This window comes from Dromiciops gliroides, chromosome 1 (genome assembly GCF_019393635.1).
Source record: "Dromiciops gliroides isolate mDroGli1 chromosome 1, mDroGli1.pri, whole genome shotgun sequence".
In the NCBI taxonomy this organism is placed as follows: domain Eukaryota; kingdom Metazoa; phylum Chordata; class Mammalia; order Microbiotheria; family Microbiotheriidae; genus Dromiciops; species Dromiciops gliroides.
Window position 1 is genome coordinate 588,086,257 of NC_057861.1, and position 23,688 is coordinate 588,109,944.

General features: G+C 37.1%; 1 protein-coding gene across 7 annotated transcripts in view; it reads right to left on the bottom strand.

Annotated features, from left to right (window-relative positions):
* CLEC16A (C-type lectin domain containing 16A) overlaps nt 1-23,688 on the bottom strand; it is a 235,123-nt gene that overhangs the window by 163,475 nt on the left and 47,960 nt on the right. For 6 of the 7 annotated variants that reach the window (XM_043972785.1, XM_043972809.1, XM_043972800.1 and 3 more), the window contains exons 10-12: nt 22,718-22,946; nt 11,968-12,097; nt 833-933 (exon numbers count right to left, since the gene is read on the bottom strand). In XM_043972785.1, coding sequence (XP_043828720.1) covers nt 833-933; nt 11,968-12,097; nt 22,718-22,946 — 460 coding nt within the window. The remainder of the gene's footprint in view (nt 1-832; nt 934-11,967; nt 12,098-22,717; nt 22,947-23,688) is intronic. The other variant, XM_043972793.1, reaches the window with a different exon arrangement.

A 23,688-nucleotide genomic window follows, 5' to 3' on the forward strand; every position in this document is an offset into this window, starting at 1 on the left:
TTGAGAGCTGCCTGGAGCTCCTGGAGATTAAGTGACTTGCCCTTAGATCTTTCTGGCTTTGAGGTTCTCTCTCTAACCCCTATGCCAATGAATGAAAGAATGCTAACCATATTTAAAAATAGGAATCATTCTAATCATATAAGACTCTAGGCTTTGATATTGACTTACTTGATCAAAATAGGAGAAGCAATATTGATCTTCTGAAAGAAATCTTAATTTCACATCCTATATGCACACTCTTTATACACATCGGGAATAAAATTGAAAGAGAAAGACCAAAATTATATAATCAATTAATTTTGGCACAACTGCTAGGAAAACATATTAAAACCACCATGAGCTTTGTTTTATAGCAAAGTGCTAGGAAAATACCAAAATATTATATGAGCCCAGTTAAGAGGCGGCATAGTATATTGGCCATAGAGTCAAGAAGTCTAGGAGTCAAGTCTTGCTTCTAATATACTCTAGCTGTGTATCCACAGGCAAAGCACTCAACCTTTCAAAGCTTCAGGCAATAATCTGTGAAGTTCAGTTATAGATGAGTTCCTTATCTTTACTGGTAGAGCTTCCAAGCTGGGGATCCCACACACCACTGAAATCAAGGTCCAGACCAAAAAAAAAAAACGTTTTAAATTTATTTTCAATACTGATTTTTTTTCTGGCATAGGTATATGGAAAAACAAGCTATATGGAATATACATCTGTAATGAAGTAGAATTCTAGAAACTAATAATGTTACTTAGGAAAGCAATTTTTCATAAAATATTTTTTATTTCTTTTAAAATGGAGAGAGAATATTTGAAAGCATCTATAGGATAATGTAAAATCTTACCTTTATTATGAGACATGGCATATAGAAGACAAAGAACAAAAAGGGCATGATAATCATCTTCAGGACTGTCCAATGCATTATATACCATATCAAGGAAAGGCCTATGAGAGAATTATTATTGAGGTTAGCAAGGGATGCGTTACCAAATGATTCCACAAAGTCTTAATCCAATGCCTCTTTGGGGTAGGGAGGTGACCTCAAGAGTTCTCAAATGCTATGCCAATAGAACAGCTACAATGGAAAGGGGATGCGAACAGTTCCTAAAACAAACATGTTTATTTTCCAAGGACCTATCTTTGTATCTCTAGCACTTAGCACAGTGCTTGGCCCAGAGATGTTAAATAAACGTTTGCTGACTGACTGACCAAGGAGACAACTCCCAACGTTTCAGTGCCCAGAAGTAGAGGCTCTACAATCCTTGTGTCCTGAGACTCAGGATCTGTGCCACTTCAGCACAAGCCCTCTACTGCTACCAGTGCCCTGAAGCTCAGGTCTGCTTTTGTTTTCATTATTTTAATTCTCTGTAAATGTATAGAAAGCCACCTATTTCAAAATCTTTTTCCTCTTTCTTCCCCCCACCCCCAATGCACACACTGATCCTGGAAGGAAAGTTGGAATATTTGTTGCTCCCCACTACCACTTGCAGATGTTCTCTTTGCTGTAATTACTCAGCAACCTCGCTTCCTCTATTCAAATTTATCACCCAATCCAGATGCTGGTGCTTGCTGTCCACTAACTCCCTAAAGCTGAGGTGTGACTGTGTCATTTCCTACTCAAAAAAACTCCAGTAGTTGTGCCCCCCCTGCCCCCCCCCATTAAACAAACTCCTCTCTATGGCATTTAAAGCTCTGTAACCTGGTCCCTTCCTACCTTTCCAATCTTCTTATGCTTTACTTTCTCTCTTCCAGCAATACTGGCCTTCCTGTTGGTCCTCACACAGCATATTCTATGTCCTATCTCTTTCCTCTTTTCTCTTTACCTGATCCCCATGCCTGGAATGCTCTCTCTTGTCATCTCTGCCTCTTGGAAGCCCTGGCTTCCTTCAAGACTCAGCTGAAGCATTACTAGGAGGACTTTCCTGGACCCCACAGATGTTAATGCCTTCCTCTCTAAGACCACTTTCCATTTATTCTGTATTTATCTTATATGTACTATTTAAAGTATGTTGTCTTACTCAACAGAATATAAACTTCTCAGGCTCAAGAAGTTGTTGCTTTTTCTTCATATCTCCAACACATTGCACAGAACCCAGCACATCATAAGCACTGATTGGCTAATCCAATTATGGTATTTCTCCCCACCCCACCTCCTGCCTTTATACTAAGAGACTTTATTTTGATATCCTGTCAAATACTCTAGCCTCCTAGGTTCTTAATATCCTCAATTTCCATAACTAACTTTCCACTCCACCTCAACCAAACAGAGATATCCTTGATCTCACCATCATCCACAAGAGTTCCATTTTCATGTTCAAAAAATTCTGAAATTCCCTTATCTGAAAATAACCTTCTTTTCCTATACCTTACACTCTTAAACATATTTTTACTCTTTACCTGAACCTCCTCTCACTCCACCCCTCAATATGCTGTTCTGCCATCTCTGCTAATTGGACTTCACTTACTTCATTCTCAATCTCTACACTAAAGTTAGCCAACTCAATGCTACACTATCCTCTATTACTGAATCCCTTACCCATCCATTCTAGTGACATTCAAGTTTTGTCAAACCCCAATCCTAGATGACTCCCACAATTTGCCTCTGATACTCTTCATGTGGTGCTAAACAGTGCTGGAGGATGTCACAGAACTGAGGCAACTAGGGTACTATGAATTAGTGTTACCTAATCTTCCCTGTGCCCTCAGTGTAGTAACTCCTCCCTAACACTCTATCCACTCACCATAGAGTAGGCTGTTCCAAGAGAAAAGCTGTTCCAAACTTTTTCTTTTCTCCTCAAGACTCTCACAGCATCAGTTATCCCAGTCTCTCAGGTAAGGAGAAAAAAGTAGACCTATTGACCATGAGTTCCCTTTTCTTCTCTATATCTCAAAACCCTTGGCATGGGGGGAGATGAGGGGCAGAACCAAGAGGGCAGAGGAAAGGCTGTAACTTTCAGAGTCCCCCACACCATCTGTCTACATACCTCCAAACAATGCCATAAGACAATTCCTGGAGCAGCAGAACCCACAAATGAACAGGGTGAGATCATTTTCTAGCCAAAGACGGCTTAAAAGGGCAGCAGGAAAGATCTGCTGTACCAGGGTGAGATAGGAGTGCAGCCGCACCAAGCAGATCCAGCCCCAGGCAGGCCGCACCTCCTGAGCTTCAAAATCATCAGCGTCAGTGGTTACTTCTGGAACTCAGCTCACAGACTGGTGAGAGGGTCCAGTGGTTGGCTGAGGGGAGATAGCAGGGATCTCTACTGGAGCTGAGGTGGAATACCTGTGTTCTGAACCAGGAAGCAGACTGGAATAGTAGCGGCCCAGTGGGGGAAGGGCAAGGGCATGTCAAGCTTACAACCACAATGAATCAGATTTTTGTTTCTGGTTAGAGGAGTAAGCAGGTCTGTGGTTTCTTAAAGGCCAGGCAGGCTGAGAACGAGCCGCTCCTTCAATCATGCCAGCTGGGACCCCCTGAAGTTTGGGACAGTACATCCTGGAGGCAGTGCCCCACTTTAAGAAAGAGTTAAAAGCCAAGAAATAGGCTAGAATAATGAGTAGGCAGAAGAAGCTACAGACCATCTAAATTTTCTTTGGTGACAAGGTAAATCAAAATATACCCTCAGAAGAAGATAACAAAGTCAAAGCTCCTTCATCCAAAGCTTCCAAGAAAAAATATGAATTGGTATCAGGCCATAGAAGCACTCAAAAAGGACTTTGAAGACAAAGTAAGGGAGGTAGAGGAAAAAATGGAAAGAGAAATGAGAGTGATGCAGGAGGGTCATGAAAAAAATGTCAACAACTTGAAAAGCCAAATTGGGGGGCAGCTAGGTGGTGCAGTGGATAAAGCACTGGCCGTGGATTCAGGAGGACCTGAGTTCAAATCCAGCCTCAGACACTTGACACTTACTAGCTGTGTGACCCTGGGCAAGTCACTTAACCCTCATTGTCCTGCAAAAAACAAAGGAAAAAAAAAGAAAAGAAAAGAAAAGAAAAAGAAAGAAAAGCCAAATTGGCCAAATAGAAAAGGAGGTACAAAAGCTGTCTGAAGAAAATTATTGCTTAAAAATTAGGATCCAGCAAATAGAAGCCAATGACTTTATGAGAAATCAAGACACAATAAAGCAAATCAAAATGAATAAAAAAATAGAGGGAAATGTGAGATACCTCCTTGGAAAAACAGCTGACTGGAAAATAGATCCAGGAGAGATAATTTGAAAATCACTGAACTACCTGAAAACCATGTTCAAGGAAAGAGGTTAGACATCATCTTCCAGGAAATTGTCAGGGAAAATTGCCCTGATATTCTAGAAGCAGAAGGTAAAATAGAAATTGAAAGAATCCACTAATTACTTCCTGAAAGACATCCCAAAGGGAAAACTTTCAGAAATATTATAGCCAAGTTCCAGAGCTCCCAGGTCAAGGAAAAAATATTGCAAGCAGCTAGAAACAATTCAAGTACTATGGAGCTACAGTCAGGATAATACAAGATCTAGCAGCTTCTACATTAAAGGATCAGGGTATGGAATATGATATTCCAGAGGGCAAAAGAACTGGGATTACAACCAAAAATCCCATACCCAGCAAAACTGACCATAATCTTTCAGGAGAAAAAATGGGACTTCAATGAAAAAGAGGACTTTTAGGCATTTGTGATGAAAAGACCTGAACTGAATAGAAAATGTGACTTTCAAATATAAGACCCTAGAGAAATATAAAAAGGTAAACAGGAAAAAGAAATCATGAGGTATGTTAGAAGGTTAAACTGTTTTACATTCCTACATGGGAAGATGATACTTCTAACTCATAAGAACTTTTTCAGTATTAGGGCAGCTGAAAGGAATACACTTAGACTGAGGGCACAGATGTGAATTGAATATGAAGGGATGATACCTATAAGGCATTTATTTTTTTTATTATTTATTTTTGTGTGTAGGGCAAGTAGGGTAGGGTAGCTTATGTCTGGGGCTGGATTTGGGCTCAGGGCCTCCTAGGTCCAGGGCTGGTGCTTTTTCCACTTTGTCACCTACCTGCCCCATGATGACATCTTTAAAATCAAATTAAGGGATGAGAGGAATGCACTGGAAGAAAGGGAAAGGGAGAGGTAAAATGGGGTAAAGTAGCTCACATAAAAGAAACAAAAAAAAACTTATGGAGTGGAGGGGAAGATGAGGAGGGAGTGGGAGAGTGAGTGAGCCTTACTCTCATCAGAATTGGCTCAGAGAGAATAACATACACACTCAAGTGGGTATAGTAATATATCTTGCCCTGCAGTTAAGTGGGAGGGGAAGGGGATAAGGGGGGGGGGGAGAGGTGAAGGAAGGGAGGGAAAATTGGGGGAGGAGGCAGTAAAAAGCAAAACACTTTTGAGGAAGGATAGGGTGAAAGATGATGGAAAATAGAGCAAATATCAAGGGGAGGGAATAGGATGGAGGATAATACAGTTATCAATAGTAAATGTGAAAGAAACGATGAGCAAGATAACATCAGAAGGACGTATGAAGAATGCAATCCCTTTACAGATAAAAACCTGATGGTATCTGAATACAGATTGAAGCATAATTTTTTTTTTAGTTCCTCTTTCTAAAGTTATTTTGTTTGTTTTCTTCTACAACCAGACTAATGTGGAGATGTTTTACATGACTGCACATATATAACTTATATTGAATTGCTTGATTTCTTAGAGAGGGGTGGGAAGAGAGGGAGAGAGGAAGAGAATTTGGAACACAAAGTTTTAAAAAATCAACGTGGAAATTTGTTTTTACATGTAACTTGGGGAAAATTCTAAATAAATAAATTTATTATTATAAAAAAAAAACCTTGGCATAATTTTCCTTTCTCTTCTTCTTTATCCAATTTCTAATACATAAGTGGCTCTTTTCCTTGGCAAGGCTCTTTACATGTACACTTGATCCCAACCCAATCCATCTTCTACTGCAAATTTCTCCCACAGTCACCTCTACTCCCTCAGTAATCTTCAATATCTCCCTACTTACTGGTTCCTTCCCTGTTTCCTACAAATATGTACAAGTCTTGACCATCCTCAAACAGCTCTTACTAGACCCTACCATGCCCTCAAGCTATCATTTATATCTCCCCTGACTTACACACACACACACACCCCAAAAACTCTTAAAAAAACAACAACTACATTTGGTACCTACCCTTCCTCTCACTTCTCGTTACAATTTACAAATTATTATTTGGCTTCTTACCTCATCACTCAAATAAAATTACTTTCTTCAAAGTTAGCAAGATCTAACTGACAAGTCCACTTTTTTTTTTCTAAATCCTCATTCTTCTTGAGATTTTTGCAACATCATTTGTTGCTATTGACCATTGTCTCCTCCTGGCTATTCTTTCTTCTCTCACACTCTCTCCATTCTCTTATCTGTTTGACCACTTCTTTTCAATCTCCTTTACTGGATCATCATACATAGCTTTCCCCCTCACCATGATATACTATAGGGTTCCTTTCTTTCTCTATACTTTCATTTTGTGATATTATCAGTTCCCATGGGCTTAATTATCATGTATATGCAGATGACCACCAGATGTATCTAACCCTAACATCCCTCCTGAGCTCCAGTACCGTATTACCAACTGCTTTCTGGACAATACAAACCAAATATCCCAAAGACATTTGAAACTTGGCATGTTCAAAACAGAGCTTATTATTTCCATCACTCCATCAAAATAAACCCTTCCCCCTAATTTTGCTATTTTAGTTGAAGGCACCACCATCCTTCTGGTATTCTAAATTTTCTATATTGCAGTATTCTTTGCTTTACTTCACCATGTAAATATATGTTCATACATATGTGTGTATATTATATATTTGGGATGTGCGTATATGTGTGTGTGTGTGTGTGTGTGTGTGTGTGTGTGTGTGTATTTGGTAGTCAAATTTTGTTGTTTTTATCTCCATAATATTTCTCACATTTGTCCCACACTCTCTACTCATGCTGCAACTATATTGGTACAAACCTTCATCGACCTAGACTATTGCAATAAATTCCTACCTGGTATCCCTATTTCAAATCTCTCATTTCTATAATCCATTCTCTACACAACTGTCAAAATGATTTTCTTAAAGAATAGGTCTGACCATGAAATTCCCCTACAGTTGCTAAAGTGATTGATGTAAAATTGAAATGACCAAGCATGGACTCAAAGAAGGGATGTAAGAAGATGTTAATACCCTCCTTCTTTGCATGTAAAGTGACCATTGGATAGATGATCCACATCTACTACCTACAATACCATATTTTTTCCCAATATTTGTTAAGTTGCTGAATTTTTATTTCCCATCTGCCTGGTTTTTTTTTCTGCTTTATTATAAGGTACTGCTCTTGAAGAGAGAGGAAGGAAAGAAATATGGTGGGAACAAGAGGAGATGCAAATAAAAAGTGTCAACAAAAGTTTATTTTTAAAAACACACACAAAACAATTCACTGCAATAGCAACCTTTGAAAAAAGTCCAACTACCACATCAATATAAATTTACCAGGATCTATGATAAGAAAAATAGACAATAAGTATCCCCCCCAAAAAAAAACCTAACAAACCAACCCAAAATTCCAGTGGGTCCCTAGCACTTCTAGGATAAAATAAAGATTTTTGACATTTGGAGCTTTTTACTTCCTAGCTTCAACCTATCTTTCCATCCTTATTAATAATTACATTATTCCCTTTCCCACACTCATATGGTCCAGCTAAACTGGCTTTCTTAATACTTACTCATACACAACACTCCATCTCTAATTTCCATGCTTTTATACACATTTCCCCCATTCTTGGAGTGCACTCCTCCTTTACCTCTTCAAATCCTTTGTTTCCTTCAAGATTCAGCTCAAGCACCAGAGTCTAGAAGAAGCCTTTCCTAATCTCCCCAGTTTCTGGTGTTCTCCCTTCCAAAGTTCTCTTGTATTAATTTTTTTATGTATTATGAACATACTTATTTATATGCATATTTTCTTCAATAAAATGTGAGCTCCTTGAAAGCAGGAACTGTTGCATTTTTGTCTTTGTATTTCTACTCAGGCACAGGGCCCAACACATATTAGGTACTCGATTCACGTTTGTTGAATGATTTCTTGTAATTCCCAAATAGAATATCACCTATACCTCTACATTATAGATTAAAAACATCATCTTACTCAATACTTAATTCCTAATCTATAAGCACATCTTTAGTTATATATAAGGTGGCTAAAATTCTAGCTAGACTGTATAAAAGTCTAATGAGTGGTTGCCATCTGTAAGGAGGCTAAAATTCTAGCTAGACTGTCTAAAAATCTAATGAGTGAGGGACAGCTAGGTGGCACAGTGGATAAAGCACCGGCCCTGGATTCAGGAGGACCTGAGTTCAAATCTGGCCTCAGACACTTGACACTTACTAGCTGTGTGACCCTGGGCAAGTCACTTAACCTTCACTGCCCCATGCAAAAAAACCCCAACAATCTAATGAGTGGCTGCCATCTAATGAGTGGTCACCATCTGTAAGGTGGCTAAAATTCTAGCTAGACTGTCTAAAAATCTAATGAGTGGTCGCCATCTGTAAGGTGGCTAAAATTCTAGCTAGACTGTCTAAAAATCTAATGAGTGCTCTCCATAAATTAGAATCTTTAGCAAGAGTTTAGACTTTTACGACTTTATTAAAGAGCAATCAGAGGTAGGTGAGGAGAGAGAGAGAAAGAGGTAATAGATCTAACTATTTCTAAGAGACCCCACCATCTGACCTCTCCAAACGAGGTCAGGAACTCAAAAGCCCAAGGCTTCCTTCCTCCTCCCAGAAGCCTCCTGTCCAACAGGAAACAGAGCCATACACACACACACACACACACACACACACACACACACACACACACACACACACACACACACACCTCCAAACTAACTGGCTGGTAGCTTTGATTAATAGAAATAACATGGCTTGTCCTCACATGGCTTCTCCTCATGGCAGAGCTTCCCTACAGTATCTCTCCAGTAGGGGGTGCAATTCCAATTCTCACATATACATGTACCATGACGGTCATCTTTAATCATTTGGCAGTTAAAATTAACTCATTAATTTTTTTTGGGGGGGGGGCAACTGGGTTTAAGTGACTTGCCCAGGGTCACACCGCTAGTAAGTGTTAAGTGTCTGAGGCCGGATCTGAACTCAGGTCCTCCTGAATCCAGGGCCAGTGCTCTATCCACTGCACCACCTAGCTGCCCCTAAACTCATTAATTTTTTTTTCCTTTTCTTTTTTTTTTTAAGTGAGGCAATTGAGGTTAAGTGACTTGCCCAGGGTCACACAGCTAGTAAGTGTTAAGTGTCGGAGGCTGGATTTGAACTCAGGTACTCCTGACTCCAGGGCCGGTGCTTTATCCACTGCGCCACCTAGTTGCCCCTAAACTCATTAATTTTTAAGTCAATAAAAGTAACCCTCAACTAACAAATGGGCTTTTCACAAAAAGTGTGTCAATTAGTTGTTTGATACATACATTTTTTAAAAAGAAAAGTAATATCACTTAGTGGTTAAGTTTTCGAACCAACCTAAAAAGGCCTATTTAATTCATAATGTAATTGAAGTAAAGCTCCAACTACACCTAACCAATTTACCTTTAAATACATATGTCAAGGATTTAAGATTTCAATAGGGTGGGTATTTTCCTCACTGATGAATACTATAACCCTCCTAAGATACAGCAGGTGGTCTTCATGAATTTCTAAGAAAAAAAATATCAATTCACGGCTAACCTCCTGATGATAAGTCTCTCTCAACTAAATTTGATGCTATGTCCTCAGACAGCAGAAAAGCAAACTGTCCCCTTTGGCTATAACCTTTTTAGCTTAGCAGAATCTTCTGAAGCTTTCACTCCACTAGAACAGCCTTTCAGAGGTCAGGATCACCTACAAATCCCAATGAAGCATCAGACTAGGCTCTAAGTGGAAGAGCTACCATTTATAATCCTAAAAACAATTTTTAGGAAAATTAAAACTATGAATTTTGCAATCTCAATAAAGAAAATAAGAGGGAAAAACAAAAAAATTCAGAACTATTTACATTAAAAAATACATATTTCCTCTATGTCCCTTTCCTATCTCTCTTCTGCTGAGGTACCTCATTCCTAACATTGTTTTCATAAGAAAATGCTTTATTAGTTCCAATTCAAGATACCAGGAATGTTCTTTTCATGGTGGCTAAGAAGTACCTCCTGCAAAGGAGGGGCTGGGGTAAAGATGAGAGAGAATATTCTATCATGGAGACCATAAACTGCTTCCACCATTAAGAAAAAGCACTGGGGGCAGCTAGATGGCGCAGTGGATAGAGCACTGGCCCTGGATTCAGAAGTACCTGAGTTCGAATCCGGCCTCAGACACTTAACACTTACTAGCTGTGTGACCCTGGGCAAGTCACTTAACCTCAATTGCCCCGCAAAAAAAAAAAAAAAAGAGAGAGAGAGAGAGAGAGAGAAAGCACCGTTTTTTATCTCTTGAAAAAAGAAGGTAACTCCCTAAGCTCATTACTCCCCAAGTGTACTAAACTTCAGGCAGAGTAGGACTCTGACTCTATCATTCATACACATCTTTTATAAGACAAGTACTTCTAAATCCTGTACTATTTCCTACTGTTAAGTCAGTTAAGTGGTAAGATGTGAATTATGAAATATGGCAATCACATAATATTGCAAGAAACTCACCAATAATGGCATAAACTTAGCTCAATAGGAGCTCTAAGAAAAGTACTCTCATTAGTTTAAAAATTAAATATACATGTAAAGACACGTGTGTATATATTTGTGTATGTATATATATGTGTGTGAGTGTATATATACACAAACACACACATATATATACATATGCATGCAATATATCCACATCCACATACAGTATCTACCAAACTGCTCAAAAATACTAAATAAAATTACGTAAGGTATTGATTCACAGGTTGCAGCAATTGAGAGCTGCTTTTTGTTTAAATATATGCTTTATAATTAACTTAGCCTAGAAATAAGTCCCTTGTTCAACTAATAAAAATTAATTCATTCTGATAAATAACAAAGACTTTTGCAGAACAAAGATATAAACAAACTGAGGTTGGGGAAAAGGAAAAGAGGGAAAGTCAATGTTTCTCAAATATTTATTATTAATTCAAATTTATAGACATGCCAGGAATACTTTTTCTCAGGAGATGATACTTTCCCAGTGGGTATGTACACAAGACAGAGACCAACACTGACTTTCCCTCTCAATTGCATACTTTTGAAGATTAGCTCCAAAATCTAAATGCATGGGGGGAAGCAAACATTTCATTTTCCAGTGAAGTTCCATAAGAAATGAAAAAGCACAACAGTGTAGTTGGTATTCATTTCATTGGTCTCAAAAACAAACAAACAAACAAAAACACACCAAAAAAACCCATTTCACTGTTCTCTTCTACCTGTCATGCCACAAAATATAATTCTCTTATCAAGGGGTAAAGTATAGGAGGAGCTTGTCTGTATGTGAATGCATTTATGGTCATTCATCCTCTTATATGTGCTTCATAAATGCACTAGTTTTTTAATACTGTCCTCAAGGTCTACTATAACAATGAAATCACCCTGTGATGAAACCCTTTGGATATTTTACTAACCAAACACTTAGACAGAGTCAACTTTATACCTTGTTCTACATCACATGATCCTATTGTGAGAGAAGTCCTATTCTGCACCCTAAAAATTAAAAAAATTTCCAGTTGTACCAGGAAAATTCTGATTCACCTAACCATGACCATAATAATCATTCTATCCACTTCCACAATAAGGTGACCTCTAGTACTAATCAGTCAACTAAATTATAGTGGGCAAGTCAATTAGGCCTAGTATGGAGAATGGGAAACAAGAAAAATAGTGATGCACATATAAGAGGATGAATGACTATAAATACATTTACATCCAGATCACTAAGAAACACTAAGACAAGGAAATAAAATGTGGAGAGCACCCTACCTGTTCCACTGTGTGTTCTCACTCTCAGAGGCAGCAGCACTCTTCTCTTCATCCGTTGTATTCTGTTCTGTCACTACAGAAATGGCTAATTCGGTTAGTTTGCTTCGCTCCATGATTACCATCTCTATTTCTTAAAGAGAATAAAATTCATTTTATTTGATGAATCCACAGAAGTATTTCTGATGTAACCAGTGTGATTTTAGAAATACTTACATTAACACTAAATGATATTTAATGGATTCATTCAAAAACTTAAGTATATTTTAAAAGTTTTCATTTGTTATTTTGTTTGCCCTTTTCTTTCCTCTTTGCCAGTTTACTAAAGTTTACTAAAGGAAACTTAAAAACATTTTTTTTTCCTGATCAAATAAACATATCATTGTTCCAACAACTTAAATGTTTAAAAATTGTCTCGTTTTCTGGAAAACTACAGAAAATCTTTTGAATTGATGCTAAATCACCAATAACTCATATTTTGTGCCTAAGGCATTTATTTATTCAAATGAAAAACACATGTTCATGAACTATAGAGAAGAACAAAAAAATGCCCCTTTTGCCCATTCCTTCAAACTCTCTCCATTCCCCCTCAACTAAGTCACTTCTCCATTAGCTTCCTATCATCTATGCAGCAAATTCAAATGACACATTAAATTTCAAGCTCTTCCAAACTATCTATATCCTAATTTTCCACATTAAATGATTTCGTTCTCTGCCCATCAGTTTCATTCCAAACAAAGTTCTGTCTTCTATCCCAATCCTTTCTTTTCTTTTCTTTTTTTTAAAATCCCAGTCCTTTCTACTGGACACGTCTGTTCACATTCTTTCATACTGTCATTTATGGTTCCCCTCCACCTAATTTTAAGTTAAATTTCTTCCAAGCCTTTTTCCTCCAAAAAGCCTAGTCTGTCTAAATAAGGAAGAGCAATGCAATCCATTCTTTAACACAAAATCAAACTTTTTCAACCACTTTATCTCCCACTCTAACCTTATTTATATATCTGCTCTCCTTGTTTTGTTAGGACTGTATCTTATGAGCACTGACCAAACTGTCTTTTTTGTAGCCAAGTGCCCGGTGAAGGGAAGTTCCCCCAGAGAAAGTCTTTGCCTAAGAAAATCTCTAAGTTCTCTCAAAGACAGTCTTTTCCTTACCTACTATTTTTGTCTTTGTCTCCCTAGAGTCTAGCATGGTGCCTAACACATAGCAAGCACTTAGTAAATACCTGTTGATTAACTGATCTACAAGTCTCTGGGGGGGGGGGGGGGAGGAAACATACACACACACACACACATATACAAAAAAATCAACACTACAGGTCACTTAATGCATCTACTAAATGATTTTTCTACAGTTAACTTTAATAGTGTCTGATGAGGGAAGTAAGATGTGAAAATCTATAATTCTATACAATTCCCAGTTAACTCCTACTACTGCCTTTTACTTATTTTACCATATGCAGCATCACTGTTGATAAATTACAATCCATCAGTTTCATATCCATCTGGCTTAACTTTCTACTTCTGACATCAAGGTAAAGACCTTGGGACCAACAGGAAAAATAATGATGGTATGGAAATGTAGGGTAGGAGTGGGACCATTAACTGTGGTCTGGCTACATATTACAAAAATATTTTTCCTGAATGAAGTCAATGTATTTGAAGAGGCTGTAATTTGACCATAGGTAATCACGATGGGGTTGATTTGTGATATATCAAAATTCATGTTATAATAAGCCCTCATAACAGATTTCTATTTTATTTTTGTAACCATATGAATGATTGAACTTGTTTAGTTAGCATAATGAAATAGTCTAATTGACGTGAGAGGCAACATGACATAACAGATAGGCCTTTCTTAGAGTAAATAAGACCTGGGTTTGAGGACCAACTCCAACATGAACTGGTTGTGACCTTTGCAAGTGACAACCTCTCAGTGCTACAGGAAATTCTATGACAATAAGTGGCAGAGTGAGTGCTGATCTGCATTTGTAGTGGGAGTTTCCTCACCTTTGCCAATAAAATCACAAATTTAATTTAGAAAATCAATAACTATTTGTGGATAGTGTATTCACTGAAGCTCCATCACTATTTTATTACCATCTATACCTACATTTCCTTATCTTTTTCAAACTGCACGACCAAAGCAAGATGTGTGATAGCTGCTCTTGACATGACCAGTAGTAGAAACTCAAGAGAACATGTACATTTCATTATAAGGCAAACGACACCGAGTAAATTCTCTGGCTAGCTAGGCTTCTTACCTATCCCTGAAGATTAATCCAGTTTAGGAGCTAATAGGCACAAAGACCTCTGACAGTCTTTTTTTTTTTTTGGTGAGGCAATTAGGGTTAAGTGACTTGCCCAGGGTCACACAGCTAGTAAGTATCAAGTGTCTGAGGCCGGCTTTGAACTCAGGTCCTCCTGAATCCAGGGTTGGTGCTTTATCCACTGCACCACCTAGCTGCCCCTGACATTCATATTTTATGTGGAGTTCCCAAGGCTATTCTGCCCCAGACAGTCATATTTTATGTGGAGTTCCCAAGGCTATTCTGCCCCTAACCCAAAGTCAACTAAACTACTAGAGCCACCTGTCCCCGGAGGCTTTCTTATTGGCAAAGACAAAGACAAAGTTCTCAGGGCTTTTCAAGGACAGGACAAATCCTCCTTTATTGTAGAACAACTTGCTTAAACTAAAAACGGTACTTATTAATTGGGAAATGGCTGAACAAATTATGATATATAGATGGAACAGAATATTACTGTGTTTTCAAACTCTCTCCATTCCAATTTCTCCATTAATTTCCTGTCACCTATGCATCAAATTCAAATGACATTGAATTTCAAGCTCCTCCAAACTACTCATTATCCTAGTTTTCCACCTTAAGTGATCTGTTTTCCTACCATCACCTCAATCCATTTAACTATATCATCTGAAATTGTATAAGTTATATCAGTCAGGCACAACTGTGTGGAATATGGAGTACAGACTAAAAGAGACTAGAAGAATGGAGATCTATTAGGAGGATATTACAAAAATAAAGGTAAGAATAAAGGTAATAGAAGCCTGGATTAAGGTGGAAGCTAGGGGAATACAAAGAAGGGAACAGAAGCAAGAGTAGTGGAACTATAATCAACAATACTTGGCAAATGACTGGAAATGAAGATGAGTGAGATTGACAAGTCAAGGATGATTCACAATCTGGGTTAACACATTCTATTTCAGACATACTGAGTCAGTGATGCCTATGAGACATCAAAGTGGAGATATCAATAGGCAGTTGAAGATGTGGAATAGGAACTCAGGAGAGGATTAAGGTTTCATCTGAAGGTTTGGAAATCATTTGCCTTATCTATCAATAAGAATGTGGAGAACTTATAGGAGGATATGGTCAAGTGTCACACAGAATGAGCAGGCATGGATAAGTTAAGATCTATATCATCTGAAGGAGCAATATTATCTCAGATGTTTAAGAATGTATTTTATTTATTCATATACCAAGGTCCCTCTGATGATCAACAGCACACATCTCTAATACAGATGGTCAGAGTTAGAAACCTAGTATGTGGCCATGGAACAAGAAAAATTCACTGTCACACATGAGACTGAAACATGATTTTGGATTCATTTGCAGTGCTTTAATCAACAGACTTAACCAGAGACAAATGAGAAAAGAAAGGAAGGAAAAAGAAAGTAGTGCATATGGTAGAAAGAAGTTGTGTGCTACCAATAATTGCTTTGGATTCCACTTAACAGAATCCATGACAATGACTGCCTGCTTTACATTAAACCACAGGCTGAATCCATTTCTACATGACTTTAAAAGATGTGGGATGTGCAAATCTCTGTCTGTTGTCAAGATGACTGTTGTTGGTGGAGAAAAACAGTCTAGTTCTAGATTACTGAGTGAAGTACTAGGTAATGTCGGCTGGGGAGAAGAGTAAAGAACCCAAATGGGTCATGCTCCAATTATGAACCTAACGATTCTGAAATGTTACTTTAGTAAAGCGACTGAATTTCTAATATCTCCATTTCATTAATTGTTTTGAAACTTGCTCTAATTTACTACTTTACAAGAATAATATACATTTTAATTTGCTTACTATTTGTGAAATGAAACTAAATCTCTTTTGGCTGAAAAACTAAGGATTTTACCCTTTGTTACCATTAACTCATTTCCCATCAATCATAATAAAGAATAAAAAATGTTACAACATGTTTGTTATGTGTTGAATTGAGTAATTAATAATACAAGATGAAGAGGATTTTTTTAAAAGGCCCCCAAATAAAGGCTAACATGCTGTGAAAAAAAAAAAAAACATTTTTAGGTTCCCAGAAAACCAGGAAAAGACACTCACTGGTTCACTGTGAACAATTCAAGAGGCAAAAGCACTTGAAGTACACATCACATACAGGTGGGTTTTTTGTGTGTTTGGGTACTGAGTTCCTTCTTCCCTACATATATACATATTTTCTTTTTGTATTGTGTTTGAAGAGAAGAAGGATGAATTCTGAATAATTTATTGGGAAGTTACTTACTAAAAGAAATATCCCCTCTTCCAAAAAAAATAAAAATAAACATACTATATGTGTCAACCTTCCTTCAAGACTGAAAAATTATCATTCCCAATTCTTTCCACAAGTGTTTTAAAATGTTCTTCCCTTATCACACCCACAACGAAATGATTAGAACATGACCACAACTGGTTTGGTGGACAGAGAAAAGGGGCGCTGACAAATGTAGCTGGCTATTTCATATCAATAGAGAAGACCATTAAATTCCACACTGGACTTTCCTGCCAAACACAGACATATCCCTATCAAGAAAACTCATATTCATCTCTATTTTATGGTCTGATCTAGTCCAAGGTAAGGCAATATGATAATGTAAAGATAATCACCTTTGCAGGGCCTAAGAAGGAATTTCCTGCTCTTTGGTAGAAAAACTAGAAATTTTGCTGCACATCAATCATGTCTTTAATTCAGGACATACTAATGAGTAAAGCAAGAAGGTGGAAGCTGTTTATCTTACAGGCTGTTTTTCAGTTCCTCTAATTCAGGAGTTTTAAATCTAAAAAGTTTTTCAAAAATATATTTTATAACTGTATTTTTACATAATTGGGTTTTTTTGGTTTTGTTTTGTGGGGCAATGGGGGTTAAGTGACTTGCCCAGGGTCACAAAGCTAGTAAGTGTCAACTGTCTGAGGCCAGGTCCTCCTAAATCCAGGGCCGGTGCTTTATCCATTGTGCCACCTAGCTGCAGAGGTCCATAGGCTTCAGCAGGCTGCCAAAAGAGTCCCTGACACATAAAAAAATTTAAGAATCCCTGCTCTAATTTGAGCTACAGTGGGCAAACTGTACATAAAAGGTAACTTTAAAATGAAGATGTGGAATGTCAATTATTTCCATAAGCAAATAAACAGAACTCGCTAAAGTCTTCTAAGCAAAAAGTTAGTTTATTCCCATTGTTCAGAACTACTTTTTCTGTTAATACATTTACCAAAATTATCTAATAAAGACTGAACATGCAGACTAGAAACTGAACTGAAAAGCCAAACTACACTTTATATATAGAAAAGTTAACCTTCTAGAAAAGAGATTATCATTTCTTCAGTTATTTGATTCCATTACAGAACTTTTTTTTTTTTTTAAATATCCAGTGTCTACAAAATTAGGTGTACTCTGAATTTCTTTAAAGGTTTAAAAATGGATGGCTAAAGGCTTATAAAAACTTTTTTTCATGCCAACCAATGTATCCCATGTAGCTCTTTTTCTAGGCCTTAATGTGAAGGTTTAAGGATGGGTGGTACAACATTAGGCCAATCTAATTGTTAATTATTTTAGTTATACAAGTTCAGATGATGCAGTTAAATAAGATCAGGATAATGTTTTGCCTCATGACTACGCGCCATGCAATCCATGTGTTTACACACATAAACCCCCTATTCCATTAGTCTATTTTTGTGGGTAAATGTAAGTGAAGTTGCAAGTGGGCTGTCACAAAATTGATGATGTAAACAGACCCCAGTGGCAGCATCTGGAAGCTTAACTGTCCCCTCCAAAAGAAATGCCTTGGGGGCAGGAAATACTCCCTTTTTATCTTTGTATCCTCCTCTCCTAACATCTGCACCAGGTACTCCCTCCCTGCCAAGCATTTTACATACATAAGTAGGTACTGGTTAAAATCATTCACCTTTGATAATCTCTTTTTACTTTGGGGGGGGGGGGGGTAAAGGGGAGCTAATATTTCTAACTAAGTTAAATCAGTCCCCTGATGCCTAGTCAACCTGCCAGGATAGAAATAAGATAAAAGGGGAGAAAATATTAAGAAAATTAGGAAAAATTAAATGCACTGTATGTACAAATATCAAGAGGTGGTGGCAATGAGAATAAAAGGAGAATATGCAAGTAAATATGGTAACACTATAACTTTGGCTTTTTATGGCACACCTTGGGAGAGTATTACCACCCTCTCCTAACACCAAAATTTGCAGATGAGGCAACTGGGGTCCAGAGATCTTAAGGGATTTGACTTAAATAACATAATGAATCTATAACTAAGTCAAGACTAGAAATCATTCATAGGCTTAGAGGTGGGACCTTCAAAGGACCTTAAAGTACAAATAGTACAACTCCTTCATTATACAGATTGTGTGACTGAGGCCAAGAGAGATAAGATGACTTCCCCAAGACTACAAATCTATTAAGTAACAGAGCTAGGAACTGAACCCAAGTCTACTGAGTCCAAATCCTTTTGCTGCACTACAATGACTCTGATACATCAGATCTCATATCTTATAACCCACTTTGCTTTTCTGTACATTGCTAGAAACATAACAAAGAATTATGTCTTCTATTTTACCTTGTAAAAACTAGGTTTAGACAAATAATCTTATACCATAATGAACTCCAAATGGACACAGCCATATATATATATGTGTGTGTATGTGTATGTGTGTGTATGTATATATTGTGGGGCAATGAGGGTTAAGTGACTTGCCCAGGGTCACACAGCTATTAAGTGTCAAGTGTCTGAGGCTGCATTTGAACTCAGGTCCTCCTGAATCCAAGGCCAGTGCTCTATCTACTGGGCCACCTAGCTGCCCCTAGGGAAAGAATTCCTAATCACAAAAGAGAGAATGATGACAATAAAAGATAAAATAGACAATTTAAATTACATAAAGTTTAAAAGATTTTGCAAAACTGTGATAGACTTGACTCTTCTCAGCAATACAATGGTCCAAGATAATTCCAAAGGACTCATGTGGGAAAATGCTCTCCAAATTCAGAAAAAAAGAACTGTGGAATCTAGATTCAGATTGAACCATACTATTTCTACTTTTTTTTTTTTAAGGTTTTTCCCTTTTGTTCTGATTCTTCTTTCACAGCATGACTAATGCAGAAATATGTTTAATGTGATTGTATATATATAACCTATATCAGATTGCTTTGTTGTCTTGGGGAGAGGAAAGGGACAGGAGGAAGGGAGAAAAATTTGGAACTAGAAATTTTATAAAAACAAATGTTGAAAACTGTAACTAGAAAGCAATAAAATACTTTTATGATTTAAAAAAAAAGATTTTGCAAAAGGATAAACACTAGCAGCAGACAGCAAGGTTTATACTGCTTTGAATCCCTTACAATGTCTAGTACAGGGCCTTCCAACAAATGCTTATGGAAACATACTTTTTAACCAATTACCATTTTTTCATAAGTCACTGACCTAAAGGGGAAAATAAATTGCAGGCCAAATAAAAGTAAAAGAGCAACAAATAAAAACCACAAATGATTAAAAATTGGTTGTTGGCTATCAATCTCTCAACACAAGGACAGCCCAACCAACCTTAATATACTAGAATTCAACAAGTCTGTAGGCACTAAAAATATGATTTTACAAAATTTTACAAAAGGTCTATGTTTTTTATAAATATGATCAAATTCAGTAATAGGCCAGAGTTAGCCTTTAGACAAGTAGTAGAATGGAGTGGTAATGAGGTTTTGGAGTAGAAGAACCTAGGTTCAAATTCTAGCTCATCTACATTATCTACTTATTATTACTAATCAAATTGTCTATTTATTAAATAATTTATTAAATAATCTACTTATTACCTATGTGACTTTGTGCAAGTAATTTAGTTTCCTTTCCTAGAAAATTAAAAGGGTTGGTCTATATGATCGCTAAGGTCCCTTCCAGATTTAATCTGTGAAGTTACCCACATAAGCCATAACTGAACTAAGGGCTTCCATCAGAAAGGGTGAAATTCCACCAAATCATTCTACTTTGAGGGATTTTTTGAGGAATATGTTGAGGGAGGCATCAAATTTTCTTTGTTCTTGCCTATCTGCTCAACAAGTGACTAAAACATCTCTAGCTCTGAGACCATCTGATCACTATTTCCCAGAAGTAGGAAGAATGTGAAACACTGTAGGACTTAACACTAGCAGCTTATTCTGACAGGTAAACAAAGAGCCTTTAAATCTTCTGCAAAGTTCTATTTATTCAGCTGGAGTACAAATTTTCTTCCAAGTCACATGGATTAAACTCACCCTAATATAGATGCAGCCTAAAAGAGAAACATACTCAGATCCCTCCCTCATTACTTGAAAACGGAAAACAAAAAGTTTAAGAATGTAATCATCTCTGCCAAGTCACAATTTTCTTTGCACAATGGGTGCATGATCATCATGTTTATTTAAGGCCAGTTACATAGGAAGATGACATGTATATCATATTTAGGAATGACTAACTTGTTAAAGAAAATGTAAGGGAGCAAAAAATGCTGACAGGGTCAATGAAAGTTATGTCTGTATGAGCTAAGAAATAAGTATCAGCTGTACAAGCAAAGCCACTAGTGGGAAACTCATGCCCTGCTCATCCTGGTAGAGAATTAACAGCTTTCTAAATACTATTTTAAGAGGTTTATGAAAATGCCCATTGCCCATGTATGTAACCATCATCCTCCAAACCAGGGTTGATTGGTGCACAGGACACGGAGTTCTTCAGGGAAAAGGTTTCCTCTAGTTCCAAGTCCTCCCACTAATTCAAATAACCTGAGCAGAACCACTGTCTTAACAGTGGCCTAAGTTCTTGATTTCAACTTGTGTGTTTTGGGATGGCCTAGGAATGCTGACTGACTCGATTTTGATTCCATAGCAAACCCTATAATGCTCTGTCCATACCACAGTTAGTCATAGCCACTGCAATATTAATGATTATCCCTTCAAAGGGTTCCAAGACGTTACATTTTCCCAGAAGAAATGGACATGAGTAGAGTATGTAGAACATCTTTTTTAAAAGAGCAAAGGAGGGGCAGCTAGATGGCGCAGTGGATAGAGCACCAGCCCTGGATTCAGGAGGACCTGAGTTCAAATCCGGCCTCAGACGCTTAACACTTACTAGCTGTGTGACCCTCGGCAAGTCACTTAACCCCAATTGCCTCCCCCCCCCCCCCCCCACACACACAAAAGAGCAAAGGAGAGGAATACTTTCTCTGAAACATTCACTATACAGGCTAACCTATTATTGAAGTAACGAAATTTTATCCAGTTTAAAAAAGAATAGATACTTAAAATATGTCTTTCCTCTGTACATTCCTCTCTATCTTTCTGTTTCTTCATTTCTCCCAAAAGCCAACTTCACAGAATTTTGCAAAGATTTATCAAAAAGAAAACCCAAGGACATGTCACCTCCTCCTTTGAACAAAAATGTCCAATTTATATCTTGCTCTAAAAAGATGCATTGTTAAGCTTTGTGTGATTTTTCTTAAAAGCCTCAACACAATATAACCAATTCATCAATGAAACATTTTTCAAATACCTATGAAAATGTAATCACTAAATACATTATAAAATGGCAAGATCCAAGAAAATCCTAACAGAAGGAAGATGGAGTCTTGGCTGGGGAGAGGTGCATTTTCTAACTCTGATTTACTGTTCTAGATCCTGTGGGAAATATAATGACTACCCTGACAGAGCACTGAAATAGCTGGCTGAAGAGCATCCCCTAATGGTGTATCAATACAAGAAGACAGCTGTAAGAATGTAATGCTCCAGCCCCATGGAACAGGAGACTACCTAAGGCTTCTAAAAACTGGACTCCCCCATCTGTCATAAGACCTCTGGTTTGATCTTAACTGCAAAGAATCACCACTACTACCATCATCACCACTTGGAAAGAATAGTCTTTTGGGAAATGTAGAAGTCATTCTCGGGCAGGTATGGTTTGGACCAGATCAACTCTGAGGTTCCTTCCAACTCTAATATTCTGCAAGATCTAAAAGCATATATGCTTATGACACAACAGAAGGAATCATACAACATTTTATAAGCAATGTTTTCCACAAATACTACTTTCTGAATGGGTGGGAAGTAAAAAAATAAACCAAGAATCATCAAAAGGAAAAAGGAATTTAAGATTCTACTAATTAAACAAATGTATATATAGTATTGGTACACCTTACTATAAACACATTTCCTAACTGAAAATCTGAATATGCAAAAAGATTGTATTTATTTTACAAAAAATACAACATAAAGTTTCCTTAAGATAGGTGAAAAAATAATTTTTTTTAAAAATCCAGTTATAAAGTTTTTTGAAATGGACATTTTTTATGTTTTACATAAAACAGGGTAAAAAAATTATAAATGAATTTAAAATATAAACAATATACTACAAACAAGAAACTTATTTTGACAAAAACAGTATTTCTAAATAAATATCAGTCAGCATATTTGTTAATTCATCGATTTACTCACCTTCACTCTCCCCACTTGTCTTGATGCCTTTTGAACTACCTTCTATACCTTTAGTCTTATCAGCATCTTCCTGAGTTTCTTCAGGGCCTTTCTCCTCCTCTTCTTCCTCACCAACATTTTTATAGTTAGGTCTCTTCTGCTGTCTTTTCTTTCCCTTCTGCTTATTTATTTCAAGAGATCTTTCCAGTGACTCAGTTGGTTTAATGAAACACCTAATGCTGGACTTTGCCTAGAAGAGTCAAGCACAGAGGACACATCTTAAGACATGTGAAGACTCACTTTACTCTACTCTGCTATACAGAAACTTTTATCCACATGCAAAGATTCTCCAGAATAGCAAATGTGTACATATGGTTTTCTAAAATCATCCCTTTGGGCAGCTAGCTGGTGCAGTGGATAAAGCACCAGCCCTGGATTCAGGAAGACCTGAGTTCAAATCCAGCCTCGGACATTTGACACTTACTAGCTCTGTGACCCTGGGCTTCACTCAACCCTCATTGCCCTGCCCCCCCCCCAATAAAATAAAATTTAAAAAATTTTAAATTAAATTCATCACTTTACCTTGGTGAATCAAACCAGTACAATAAATTACAATTTCCAGTTTACCCTCACATGAATTATCAACAACAAAGTTTTCATCACCAGGATGTTCTGTAAATCTATTTTAAGGCCTTTTTAATCTATCAAAAATATGAATATGTATAAGAAATATGATTTTTAAGATAGACTAAAGTAAAATACATTTAGGAAGTTAAATATGTTATCAAATCCATTCCAACTCCCAAACCCCTTTGATCCTAAAAATCCAAAACCAATTATGCATTTTATTTACCCATTTTAAATTATACATTCTACTGTTCTACTATTCACATAATCCCTAGTTGAAAAATGACCTATACACAAAGCTATATATTATACTAGCTTCCAACTATCAAAAGAATACTGATCACAAAAACATATTTTGGGAGGAC